General features: G+C 36.5%; 1 protein-coding gene across 3 annotated transcripts; it reads right to left on the bottom strand.

Annotated features, from left to right (window-relative positions):
• LOC100375793 (kinase suppressor of Ras 1-like) lies at nucleotides 1-8239 on the bottom strand. 3 transcript variants are annotated; one of them, XM_085506704.1, is made up of 11 exons: nucleotides 7942-8239; nucleotides 4161-4247; nucleotides 3931-4016; nucleotides 3027-3560; nucleotides 2502-2568; nucleotides 2194-2292; nucleotides 1913-2074; nucleotides 1575-1799; nucleotides 1320-1454; nucleotides 983-1193; nucleotides 1-866 (listed from the first exon to the last, which is right to left on the bottom strand). In XM_085506704.1, exons 1-11 carry the CDS (start codon nucleotides 8025-8027, stop codon nucleotides 777-779), a joined length of 1782 nt encoding a protein of 593 aa, XP_085362830.1. In that variant the 5' UTR covers nucleotides 8028-8239; the 3' UTR covers nucleotides 1-776. The 3 variants fall into 3 exon arrangements, with proteins under 3 accessions (XP_085362830.1, XP_077862612.2, XP_085362829.1); XM_078006486.2 differs by lacking the exon at nucleotides 7942-8239 and adding an exon at nucleotides 4416-4586; XM_085506703.1 differs by lacking the exon at nucleotides 7942-8239 and adding an exon at nucleotides 4416-4586 and having other exon boundaries at nucleotides 2502-2565.
• Between the last annotated feature and the right edge of the window lie 6046 nt (nucleotides 8240-14285).

Here is a 14285-nt window from a genome sequence, read left to right as displayed (position 1 = left end):
TTACTTATAACAATATTCTTTATTTCATCTTCAATATCTCTAAATAATAATATTTACACCTTTTTCAGATATGTAAAATTACTGATAAATATACACATTCTGTATCAAAAATTGCCACCTTATTGAAAAGTATAAGGAAAGCCAAATTTCACATTAATATGTTCAAAAAAAAAAAAAAAGACAGTACCATATTTTTATAAAATCTGTCACATTGTATTCTGATTGCATCATTGATAGTATGGGACCTGAACACCACAAGGTGGCAGACTTCAGGAAGACTCTTATTTCTTTAAAATAAATATTACATAATTGCACATGACGGGTATTAACATTTAAATATTGCAACCTTTTAAATAAATTAGAAAGTACTTGACATTAAAAAACTTCTGTGTTATTTCAATGATCATTTGAAAGTTTCAGAAGTAAAATTTCTCATGAGTGTCACCTGTTGCCAATAGCAACTAAAAAGAAACAGTTTTCTTTGCAATATTGCACCAAGTTTCAACATTTTTGCAAAATTAAAATTATTTGCATATGGTTTAAAGTTTTTTAACTGATCTTTACAAAAGTCAATTAGTAAAATATGTTTGTAATTTGGCTTGCCTCGAGGCAATTGCAAGGTAGGTACGATTGAAGATGGTGACCAACCACTGTTGGCATGTGTTACATAGATGTACAAGCTAGGAACAGCTAACAATGTTGTCTTGGGAGAGTTGATATGTATTGAATATAGCACCAAGTGTGAAGCACCATGTAAACTGGTCACAGGTTAATTCTTATCTCCATGGACTTCGTAGATGTGTTGGACTTGACAGTCTGTTCAACTGATCCGGCTCTGATTGACTGTGTTTTTTATGTAACGGCACCTGAAATAAGAATCATGAACAAAATATTAATGTCTACTTCAGTAATATGAACTCGACTTGTCAAATAAATTATGCAAACAATCTTATTATGCACACTATTATATACTTTTACTTACATTATGTTGTAATTCTTTCACCACTTCTGTAATTAATGGTCTGTCCAGTGGATGTTCTGACCAGCATTCATTAATGATATTTTTTATCTGCCCTGGACTGTCAACATTGGATAACGACGGCATATCACCATTGCATAAACTCCATATTAAGGCGTAACTATTTTCACCATCAAAAGGCCAACTGCCAGAAAATAATTCATATAGGATGGTTCTGCAAATAAAAATTAATAATGAGTTTGTTAGATGAATGTCTAGTCGCGATTGGTTCCTAATTTAATACCCAAACCGACAATAATAAAATAAAAATCCCCACAAAGTAAAAATCAAAGATACTTACCCAAATGCAAAGATATCAGTAGTAGTATTGTATTGCATGTCAGTGACCAATTCAGATGATTCAACACGCACAGTTCGTAACAACTCTGGTGCCATGTATGATAAGTAACCGCTAGGAAGACAGGCAATATCATCTCTGTAAATAACAAGTAAAAACAATTAATATACTGATGAAGAAGGAAAAAAAAAATTGGTTTACAGAACTTTTTTTATTTTTGTTGTTCACAAGAGATTTTAAAGGGAAAACAAAGCTTACCTGGTGTTCTGTACTTCAACAAAATCGAATCCAAGAAGACAGATTTTGACTTTGCTTTCCAAGAATATATTTCTGGAATTGAGTTTACTTCCAACCGTGATTCCCATTGCATGAAGATATCCGACACCCTGTGCAATCTGACGAGCTATGTGAATTTTGCTGGCAACTGACATTTTCTCTCCTTTCAGATGAAGGTGTTCAAATAAAGATGGACCTTTGTGAACACTGAAAAAAACAAAACATAATTAATATTTTAATTAATTCTTTAACTATGGTTAAATTAAGTTGTATTTCAATGATTCAGGATACAGTAAATGCAATATCTGGTTTATTCTTACCTTGTGACAACAGCCAGTTTTGATGGTTCGGTGCTCACACCCATGAACAATTCAATATTTTCATGACGGATACGACTGAGTATAGCAACTTCTTCAAGAAACTCATTAACATCTCTGGACGAGTGGTATGTATGAATTACAACATCACCATGCCAACGACCCCTATATAATACAAAATTTGAATCATGAGTAATCAGCGGGAAACCCATGGATGGATTTGAATTGTAAAATTTTCCGTTCATGGTAATTATGAAATATTTTGTAATGGTAATTTTACATACCTGTAAATAGCTGTATTTTTTCCTCTCTTCAGACATTGGTTGAATTCTATATCATCATAGTTGATTTTCCATTCATCTAATTTGCTATGAATGTCTTCACTGTAAACAAAAATTAAAAAATATTAATTAAAAACCCAGAAATAAGTGTTGACCAGCTGTTTGTCTGTATTTACATAAAACTCAATGGTCCTTCAATTCCTGTTTTTATAGTTCGTGCACATTGCATGACAACAAATTGAAAAAAGGAATTCACAATATTAGCATAACCTTGATAAAGTTGTAAATTCAATTTTATTAAGACTATGTACCTTTCATACTGCACTGCCTGGGACTCAACTTGCCAATCATATATTTCCCCACTGGATGACTCAACTGCTGGAAGAAAAATAAAATATATGAGTCAGTCTTAGAGGTCAATGAATCTATGTCTATAAGATTTTATGATTCACACAAACTGACTTCAAGAAGCCCTGTGGTAATTGGTGTGCAACTCAATAGTGTCATATTTTAAATAAAAATGTGTTCAGTGTTCTTGGGATTTTAATCCTGCACGTGTCAGAATTGTTGAGCGATCAGGGGGTACGAGTATAATCTCTGTTGGTCTGCCCTTTTGTTCATTGTTACAACTAGGTTTAGGAATGCTGAATAAAGCCCCGTCTTGGCATGCCCCACGTAGGTGCTTTGTCCCGCACAATAGTTATCGTTCATCACAAAGGCCGACAATAGCAAGGGTCAACAATGAACAACGACAACAAAGGGACGCTGCACCATCCGTTAGCCACACACGCACACACAGTGCACGTAATTCTTAAAATATCAAAAAATATTCTTACCTTTAAACGATGGCCATGTTGAGCATAAATGCAACTTTGAAGTATTTCTCATTTTGGGAGGACAGCTCATAGTACCAGACAGGTTGCGTTGTCTGCAGGACGATGAGACACTTTGTAAGTGTTTATTGCTCGCGGGTACACACCTCGGAGAACTTTGATGTCCATCGCCACACATGCAGTTTGCAGTCTCACAAAGACAACACTGATTCGCAGTGTCTGAGGCGATGCTGCTTCGTGGACACGAACAATAACTTGACGAATATGAAGAACGAGATTCCCTGTCTCGCAAATTCAAATTCAGCGGGGTATGAATTCCGCTGTCGATAAACACATCATCAGTGCAGACAGAATCGTTAAGTACGGCGACAGTGTCATCAGATATATCCCTATGACGACTACAGTTGTCTTGCATGCTAATAAAAGCCTGTCTTGGTGATCTGGGCATTGCAAACATACAATCATTGGTCCTGTCTTCGGCGACAAACTGCTTGTCCTCGACCAGTAAAGCCCTACAAGGACGCAATCTTTGGCTGGCTGTAAAAATAGAAACACATGTAATGGCACGTTAGAAAACATCGATAAACACCTCGCTATCGCCACTTTACTCAGTCTGGACTAACCTCAATTCGCGGTACAAACCCTGGTGTTAATGTGATGCCATTGTTGGCTGAAGTGGCAGGGAAATTGGGTCGGGAGTGTGGCCGTAGCTTAAAATAGGAGCGAAATGAATGGCTCGTCGGATATGTACGAAACAAGTCAAAACAAGATTTTGAAACTCGGAAGTAAAACAATGGAATTAAAAAAAAAAAGAGGGGAAGCGGAAATCTAAAAAAAAAAATCAATTGAAATAACGGATTACGACGGAACTACGAGTATATTCTTAAGAACAAATTTATTTTCTCACCTGATGCAGTCGCCGCTTCGAGAGCTCTGTAAACATGTTGACAACGGTGGTCTGTTACTTTGGCGCATTTGCGATGGCATTTAAATCTGTAAGTAAATAGAAATAAATCGGATTAATTAAGTTGATAATTCGAACTGCGTATCACGATAGAAGAACGAGATGACGATTGACGACCCCCCCCCCTCCCCCGCCGCGTTATAACCCCGGAAGTTCGAAGTCCATGGACATACCTGCAATCCTTACACCGAAGACCGACAAACAACATCGCTTTCTGACAATGATCACATCGCTTAGTGGCTAGGATTTTTTTCGAGTATCTACAAGAGAATATAAAAAAACATTAGAAATACTGTTTACGGATTCCCAAGACATCGTGGTCACGTTACAGTTAGCCCAGACCGGCCCCGAGATGACCGAGCAGTGCTTATAGCACGCTAACAACCCCATGCGCTGAGAAACCCGCAAAAGCCACATAATGAACCTACCGATGAGCAGTCTGCAGTTTCTCAAGCTGTTCCTTGGCTATCATACACATCTGTAAGACTTTGTCGTCAGACATTGTCTGTGTCTTAGAAAAAGTGCTTGTATCCGGAGTGGTGATGTTAGATTTAAAGAGCATTGTGAGAGACGTTCGAAGGCTACGAGAAATACCACAGAACTGAACAAAGCTACGCAAGTGCTGGCGAATAAATAGGACGGAACAACGACGGCACGCGAATGCTGTCAATCACAATAATAATCAGCCAATCAGAGCGTTCGTGTGGGACGTGTTGACTACAGCTGCCGCACGTTGTCTGAATTTTAACAATGTCTGTAATGACCCGTCTCGTTGCCGGGCACGCGACCACAATTATAATGCAAATTAATTGCATTCATCTACCAAGGACATTGTCTTATCTGAATTATTCATTAAGCAGTTAGCCCGTATTTACACTTGCCACGGTTTAGTGAGCCCTCTTGTTTATCTTCACTCTTCTCCAAGACGTAAACAATGAACCCATTGACCGATTACCAGCTGTGATTATTACGCAACTGGATGTAAATTTGGCTTGACGCTGGGATTGCCTTGAATCATGAAGCTCCATGCTTGAATCAAACGTTTGCGTCGTCCAGCACGCCACTCAATGTATATTGCCACAACGTCACGTCGACCTGTTACTACAGTTTCGTTTTTAATTATTTCCAGGTCACGAATTTGTTTTGGCCATTTAGGATTGCTTTTACCGTGATCTACTATAGCGTTATTTTACGGGAAAACTTCATTTTGATAATATTTACTAATCAATTTAAACATATGAAAATATCTCCCGGTGCCTGTTTATTTTGGATTTCCCTAATTTTATTATTTTGACTATTTACCTGTCGTAAATCGTCATGTAGTGATATTATAATGACCGCGTTTTATTATATACTTGTATTATTCCCGTGTTTTTTTTTTCTTTCGGAGCACGTACTCGCAGTGTTTATTACTATTTTCGGCGTCTTTGATCAGATACCGAAGACACGTTCTGAGTCACTTTGTTTTTCCTTGGAAAGGTCAACCCAATCTCCTTTCCTGTTTGTTGACTGGTATTACGATATAAGTTTACTGACCACTCATTCGTTGATTCACCCCGGGTCGTGTTAATATAATAAGACGTTCGTTGCCATGGCTCTGTCTGACTCATAAGGGCCTACAAACGCACGGTCGATCACTTGGCAAACAGATCGAAGCCACGTAACTTCAGTCGGTCGTCAGGGTTTCAGACTAAACTGTTATAATCGCAACGGCGTGCACGTACACTATACATCTGTTTCAAGCGACTTGAACGACCCCGGCGAGCGACCGTTTTTAATTAGCATATTATGACGTTATTAATATTTTTAATTATTTAATAATAATAATTAAAACCCCAAAATCGGACCGTGGCTAAGGGTAATACAATGATACAAACTATATAATATGTGATTAATTTATCGCGATGTAGATTTTCTCTAATTACAAAACAAAGTGTAACGGGTTCACTGTCCCGGCGTTCAAACGTGACGGTATTGAGTGGGAATCAGTCAGCTACGTATTCTCTGGGTCAAGGTAAAATTAATACAACTACTGCGCATGCTTATTTACTTATCTCGATCCCATTCACATGTTTAATATAGTGAATATACTACTACTACGACATTCCATGTACTGTCTATACAAGCACGTACAAGGACGATACGAGTAATGCAATATTGTATCTTTGTTGATTCTTCGGAGTTAATCAGGCGTTGTTGTTTCACTCTGCCTACAACATGTTCTTTCATAAAACACAAAAAAATGAATTGCCCACAGACTCTTACACACCACGTGACAAATATTAGAAAAATATCCATTATAGTAAAGTATTAAACTACCTTAATTTTGAACACATGACAGTGTTGCTTATTTTGTTTGTCAACGTTCACTTTTCTCTTGATATATACTATAACAACAACAGATGCGCCCCCTGCCCACCCACATTCTAGTCATGTTCAAGTTGCAAGGTGTGTCGAGTTCACTGTTGTAGCTAGTTCTAACATTATTTACTCTATCGTTGGAAGTATGACAATGAGTTAATACAGCTATATTTAACATAGAAATACAACTAGTACATACAATGTTGCAATTGTGTCATCACTACAGACATGCGAACAAAGAAATGTACCTATATGTAAGATGTTCACATTTCATCCTGATTAACCCCAATGCCAGTGTATACACCGACTACAGTAATGTCTAGTTTCGTTTCGGTATATGCAGGATACCAACTTCTATGTTCACATATATCATACACTGGTTCTGTTCAAGTTGCAATTCGTAGATACAATTTTTCAACAAGGTCAAGAAGCTTGTGCATATATTTTGCTACACATACCCGCCAGCTGTATTTCGAGAGCCTTGTTGATAACATGCCAGTTGGTTTCTCACAACTTGTTTGTTAAAAACATATTGAAAGATAACACTTTGCATAAAGTGGCCATTTTCAATGTCATGGATTCTGAATGGAAATATAAATGCTGTCGATGCATATAAAAGCATATCTAAATAGGCAACTTTCATGACCCTTAAAGGTCATACATCCTGGTACTCGCATGACCCCTAAAGGTAATGGTAATTTCATCATTTGGTACGAGAGCATCACAAATATACATCGCAAAAACATTGTACTCAATTAGTCAATAAAAATAGTCAAGTCTGTGAAATTGTGCTGGAATATCAATAAAATAAATTGCTTAATTTTCATGCCAATGAAAGTACCAGGATGTGTGATCTTTAGAGGTAAGAAAAGTGACCTTTTTTCTGACCGTGTGAGCAGCTGATCTATGCGGTGTATGCTCCCATTCTAATCAATTGCATCTTATTCCGAATATTTATTTATTTATTGCGAGTGTTGTTGTTTTTGTTTATTGGTATTATGTTAATCTATTTATGTTAATTTATTGTTCTGAGTGTTATAAAATATCAAATTTCTATTTATATGGATTTTATTTGGTAATTTGGATTAATCATCATACTAAGCTTTCCTTCTTTGACATAATATGTACTGGTTTAAGTTATGTTGTGTGTATTATGTAATTCTTATGCTCGTTCTATGCATGTATTAATTTGGGCGATTTAGGATAATGCTGTGGTAAAATGAACAGCGGCTAATTAATATTAATATACTCTCAGTTAAAGAACGAGTGAGGCCTTGATAACAGCTGTAGATACAAAGCTCCCTTAATGTTATTATTAAATGCAACATTTTTAAATGGATTGTCTATCTATTCCTGTTTTGACGTATTGCTACATGACAAATTCAGCATGAAAAATAATGCGCGTGCATACATTTACTCCAAACCAAGCCTTTGCCAACAATGGTTTGAGCATTTATTATTGAATGCTTTGCACAAAAGACTGCGATAAAATAAAATTTTAAAAATCGACTCGGAGGTCACCATTGTGCATTGTTTATCTGCGCGGCGGACACAATAAAATTATTATTTTGCAATGAAATGCATAAAACTTACTTGTGTTTGTATCCTTCCATTATGAGATGTTCGTTTTGTTCAAGCCCGAGTGTCTGCATCGAATCAGCATCGGCCTCCGTGCTCATAGTACTTATAAAACGTCAATAAAAAACGCGGCCTTGTACACACCCCGTCGGTCGACAACTGTACATAATATTGCAACGGTGCAGAACGGCCGTGAATATATGTCTATATTAAAATCATGTTTGTCTTTTCTAAGGCAGAGTTATGAACGAAATTACTAAAATGTGAGAGCCACAATAGCTTGGAGGGTAGGACAGGTTGATTGGTACGCCCGGGCACCCAGCCAAGCTTTGCTCTGCAAAACAGGGCTCGATTTAGCCTCATTTGAATATTAATGACGCTGGCACGCGACCAGTACAGTGTACATTATGCAGCTACGCGTGGCATTTAAACTCTATTGTGTGGTGGACCAATCACGTTCAATTTTGCGTATTCTTGATTAGTTCCCCATTGTGTATTGGCTCCGTAGGATTACCTCTGTTAGCTTCAAACAATAGAAATCTACGTCCTACTGTGAGGTAATGTTATTCCGCTGATCAGCGGAAGAAAGCGGACAAGATACAAAGAAACCTTTACAAACACAGTATATACAACGAAGCCGAATAATTTAAAGCGCTGCTGTTTATGTAAATTAATTTAAAAGGACGAACAACAATAAACAGAGATGCTATCGCTCTGTAATAGATATAGATTGTTTAAAATTCACTGGAAAATCCAATATAATTTACTATTCACCCTATCATATCGTCATTACGAAGTATGTATGGTATTCGCCAAGGAGACTGAATATTTATACCACTATTTCAGTTGTGTGGTGTAGGAAAATAATTAATTTCCCTAATCAGAGCAACACACAGATGGTCGTTGACCTTTCATTGACAATATAATGTCCTTCTCCCATTGACCACAGCTAACGTAAGATTGGTCAACACAAAGTAATGATTGTTGAAAACAAAACAAAAACTTGATGGGCAGCGGAAGTAATTTCTGAACATGTATTTCTATAGTGGCGTTGTAGATAGGAACATGATGACAATTTGTTAGATATAAATAAAATGTAATACGAATGAATTCGTAGAAGTAAGAATGATAAATTGGACGATCAAAAGCAAAACAAAACAAACACATTTACATTCGCAACAGAGACTAGTTGCAAAAAACAAACAAAATTAAAATGTATTAGTTTATATAAAATCTAAAGGAACATGGTCACGGACAGTCATGGAAATCCTTATTTGGCAACAGAGTGATAGAAAGCAAAAATATACCCTCCGATGAAAAAACAGATCTTGTTCTAATGCCGATAGTACATGTACCCCCTCCCAATAAATTGCATTGTCCGCAGCGTGTACATCGGGTTTATGGATTTATCTGAAAGTTCGTTTCTTTATTTGTCCGACCTGACATTTGGCTATCACCTCACATACTCGCGGAGATAATAGAGAATTAACTGTCTTAGTTGTTATTAATTTTAGAAATTCCGCGACCAAGTATTCGACTAGTGTATTTGATTATAGATAATACAGAACTGCTATTTGACTACCAGATACGCCATGATTTGACAGAATTAAACAGATATGTTAGGCAATCCAAACTATTACAGTGTGTGTGTGTTTTCTTCGAGTTTCTTTCTTGTTAGATGCAAGAAATACTTTTAAAAGTTCTTGCCACACCAAAAACCTGGTGTTGTGTTTGTAATTAATATTTATATGACGAGAAAAAGACAATGTACGGTGGCATCGGAAAACATCTGATCCAACTACTCTGGGCATACCTAGCAACTGTTGCTACGCCTTGCATTTGCTGACAGCCAATCAGATTTAGGAAAGATGGCCTTCGTTCCGGCCTTTCTCCGAGAGTTGAATACATGCGTAATTAACACCAAACACACTGAAGTGCAAATGTCTCAAAGAAAGCATTGCACATACTATACCCCCATGTTGATGCACACACAGCCTGTCACCATGCCGGATGCAACACAGATACTAATATTTATTGTCGAATCTCAAGGCTAATTCAGATTCCAAAACCATGCATACAAAATGCAGTAAAATGCAGCAAACATATTTTAAGTTTAAACCATAGATTCTATAGAATAAATGTTTAAAAACGCTGTTTTGTTTTACTAGAGGAGCACACAAAGCAACTGACTACATGGAACAATTGACCATGCCCAAATTACATATTCTTCGTTTACTTTGCTGTAACGCCCTTGCATTACATTTAGTGTCCACGAGATGTGTTACCTCGACTGTCAAAGAAGTTGGGTGGAGGTATTCATATTGCTGATTGTCTGTCTGTGTCAATATTACAACTTCTTCCTAAATTGTGAGCCACATTGATACTTTCCAGAAAGGTACCTTGGGTGGTTCTCCCTCAGATTTGTTAATTTTGACTTTTTTCTATGAAATCTGGTTTATTTTGATATTTTGTGAAGATGATCTAAATCCAACTATTTCTATACATATACTATTGATCAGTTACCTTTCAGATTACGCACCACATACAACTGACCATGGACGTACTAACAATTACTACGCCTATGAACTGACACACTATTTGTGGCGATTATGCTCACTTTTACATTCGCAATCAATGCACTACTGTGTCCATTTGTATAATAAGTAGTGTAGTAGAGTGTAGAAGAAGAATGTTAGGTTAAACAAAGTCTGGTTTCGGGTAAGGCGAGTAAGTGTTCATTGCTAGAGCCAAAGAAAGAATGACTATAGAACGGCCGTTTCACCAAGGCTTACTTTGCTGGATAAAACCGAATATATATGGAGTGATTTTTGTGTTATCAGCAGGATTTTATATTGCGGTGGTCGTCGCACCGTGTCTTGTCGACATGGGACTCATAGCGACATACTAGTATACAAAGCGTGTAAAATACATTGTTTGTTTACATGAAATTCGAACACGCGCTGAGCGACGACCACCGTATTAAAACTTTATTCGGTGGAAACACATTGACCAAGCACGGATTCTTATTTCATAAATTATTACGCAGATCAAGCTGCAAGCATGGAGGTAAAAAAGAACAGAGGTGTGAATTCGACATTCAACACCAATCACCAAACAATTCAGAAACTTTTAGCCTTCGAAAATGAAAACAGTTAGCAGTGTGTAAGGGCTGTGTAATTTCCTGTTTGTCCGACGCTTCGTTTTCGTGTCACTGTCAAAATTATTGCTACCTTTTACTTAACAGGGACTAAATGGTCTCTATAAAACGATAATCATGATCGCAAAAAAGTCAACTGATTTGAAACACTTGCCGGACGTCTCCCTCTCTCTTCTGAAATCCGCCTCGGTGATCATGGGCTGGTCCGGAATCTATTTCTTTCAAAAATGTTGCGCCAGGTTTACGTTGTCGGCGTTTCTCTTTAAACCTAGTCGTTTTTTATGGCCAAGGACAGTTGAATGAATCTAAGGTTAAGTAATGTCGCACCTTCGGTTCGATTAGAAACGTGTGAATACATACACTATGGCTATACGTTTCACTGCAACTGCCCACAACACAACATCTAAAACCTCTCTCTCAAAAAAATAATAAAATAGACAAAAAAAAAAACAAAAAAAAAAAAACAAAAAAAAAAAAAACGCCGACTAAAAAATGTATATCGTTTAAAAGTATACTGAACGACCAGTGTTATTACCGCTCAGGGGTATGACTTCCTCTCACATTTTGTCATTTGGTGGCGCACTTTCGGCGAGAGTCGGAAATCCGGAAACAGTCGACCGTTTCACGATAGGTGGGCGTGGCTACAACACAAGAAATATCCCAAATTTACTTGGATACGAGTAATCATTTTCAGCAAAAAAATCAATAACTACCCTTTTCAGTGGGACACAGATCTAAAATGGGAAACGTGAGGGTGGGCATTGCACATGCACTTTAAATTGGATTCTATAAGCAGCAGGAAGACAGTGACATTGTTCGTCTCAGTATATACGAGTGATTTGTACGGTCAAAATGTTTAGTATGTGTAACAACGGTTATTTGTTTCCGTAAATGTGGTGTAATAAGAAGGGATGCACGAACACGCAGGTTTTTTTTAAAGTTTGAGTTGTTTGGCTTGCAAACCATATACTTGTAACATAAAATGACAGTAATCAAAATTTCAACAATAAAAAATGTACGAGTGAAATAAACGAAGACGTGTTTCCTTGGCTAAGATAGTCGAATTTATCTTATACGTATAAAGTGAAAGTACATTCTTTGACAGTATAATTGTGGAACCGAAGTGTACTGTCGAATCACAGTCCCTCGACAACAAGACTGTGATCGATTATAATTCCAAGGCTGCAAGCAGCTGTGCCTAATAACCGTAGAATTAATATGGACACAAGAGGCAGGATTTGGATTACGGTCAAATGTGAACTAAGAAAGTAGAATTTGCGTTGTTTTTTTCACCATAGAATCGCAGCTATTTGTGCACCATTTTTTCCTTGATGTCACGTGGACATTTCTCAATATGGCATGGTATTGCAAATATTGTAACCTTCACTAAAGCTGGTAAGCTCGGAAGGTCGCTGCAACATGATATACTGTAAATACATTAATTATTCACTGGGTTTTAACTTCGATAGATCATGGAGGTAAAATGATTGTTATTTCTTATTTTAACAGACTCCAGACGTACACATATACTGATACTCTCCAAGGTAAAGTGATAATAACCCTCATTGAATCTAAGATCACGTGATTGTTCCGCCCACTCCTTATGTTTCCATGTAAAGTTAGTAGTTTATTGAAACACGTCACATTCCTCGAAATGAAGTAAATTGGCTATACATAACAAGGACAATAGAACCCAAGACAAGAAAACAAACTACACACAAAAAACAATGGCTGATCTAAAATGATTAACCTCACCTAATATGGCGAGAATATTATTTAACAATGTGCAAAATACAATTATAATAGAGGCAATTATATTTACTGAGAAAAATCTTGAAAATGAAATAGATAAAAGAAGATGAAGAGGGAACTCAATTTGCGAGGTGTTTCTGTCTCAACTTGAATGACATATTATTTTATGAATTTAGCCAATGAAAAGAGTAATTCAGTGTTATTGTTTTTTCAATATCATTATACATTAGATGATTTCGTTGTTTCCTTAAATAAATCTCGTCTTTGGTTTCTAAGCTTTCATGGTGCAAGCAATTGTATATACATTTTAATTTCGATATTTGGGTTAACTTGTAACTGATATATATATTTCTTTCTTGCCTCATCTTGCTGAAGTTTTGCAAAGTACAATACTAGTATTTGAAGTGTAACGCAGAGTTCTCCAATTGAACAATATGATTCTGTGCCCATTTTACATCGTACTTATAATGGACGATTCATGGTGTTGTTTTTTTACGTCTAACCATTGAGCTGAAAATATTATTACCCCCATTTCTAAACCAATCGCATCAGCGAAGTTGTAATCACGTGATCATGTCTGATTCCCTAAAACGCATCCATTTTAAAATTAGAAAGCCATTATTATTTTCATTTTTTTTGAAAAGAAATACAAGAAACATATTTCCAAGACAAGATTTGATGTTAGTTGCGACGCCACTGTAGACATCATAAGCAGTGTGAGCGGTGTTGTAGGTTCATTGTTCCAGCGTATGGTTACTTGAGTGTGTGCGCCCAACCTGCGCTCATAAAGGAATCTATTTTGTTTCAACTTCAACTATCTATTGTGTGATCAGTTAAACAAACAACACCATGTCCATCTGTTTACTCTTACAACCAAGGTCTCAGAATATGTTTACATTGCATTATGTACACATTTGTTTTTATTGCAAGAGGTAATCTGAATACCAGTAACTTTGTGCATGTTTTGAGTTTCTCCAAGGACTCCAGAATTTGTAATCCAAATTAGGTTATAGGCTATTTTAAACTGAAAAGTGAAATATTTATTTGAACTTTGATATGTCGAGCAAAGTATACCCATTCGTCTAGAATTATGGGTACATACTACAAATTAAAATGCATGTACATATTCTATTCATTATTTCATCATCATTTCTCACTTTAAAACATATTTTAAATTTTCATGATAGATCACAATATCACCGGTTATTTCATATTAATTATCGAAAAAACACTCAGAGTTATAAATATATTGTCAATATTTTTTATTTCAATACATTTCATATGAATGTAAACAGTTCTTGACTAAATTACAGTTACTATAGTAACGGCGATCAAATGGATTAATTCACCAAGGCCACTGTACCATGCTTAAATTTTACCTTCACCGTATTCAGCTACCAACCCTGGATGACCCTTGACCTGTCAACAAGAATCGACGTTGGCGGCGTTA

Source organism: Saccoglossus kowalevskii, chromosome 13 (assembly GCF_978046115.1).
Source record: "Saccoglossus kowalevskii chromosome 13, keSacKowa6.1, whole genome shotgun sequence".
NCBI classification, from domain to species: Eukaryota; Metazoa; Hemichordata; class Enteropneusta; family Harrimaniidae; genus Saccoglossus; species Saccoglossus kowalevskii.
Note: the sequence above shows the minus strand (reverse complement) of the source record. Positions and strands in the feature narration are given on the sequence as shown.

Coding starts and splice junctions, on each gene's coding strand:
- LOC100375793 (XM_078006486.2), bottom strand. CDS start 4,549: ATGCTCTTTAAATCTAACATCACCACTCCGGATACAAGCACTTTTTCT. Junction 2,569..3,026: donor AACATGGCCATCGTTTAAAG/GTAAGAATATTT, acceptor TTTTTCTTCCAG/CAGTTGAGTCATCCAGTGGG. Junction 2,293..2,501: donor CAGGCAGTGCAGTATGAAAG/GTACATAGTCTT, acceptor TTTTGTTTACAG/TGAAGACATTCATAGCAAAT.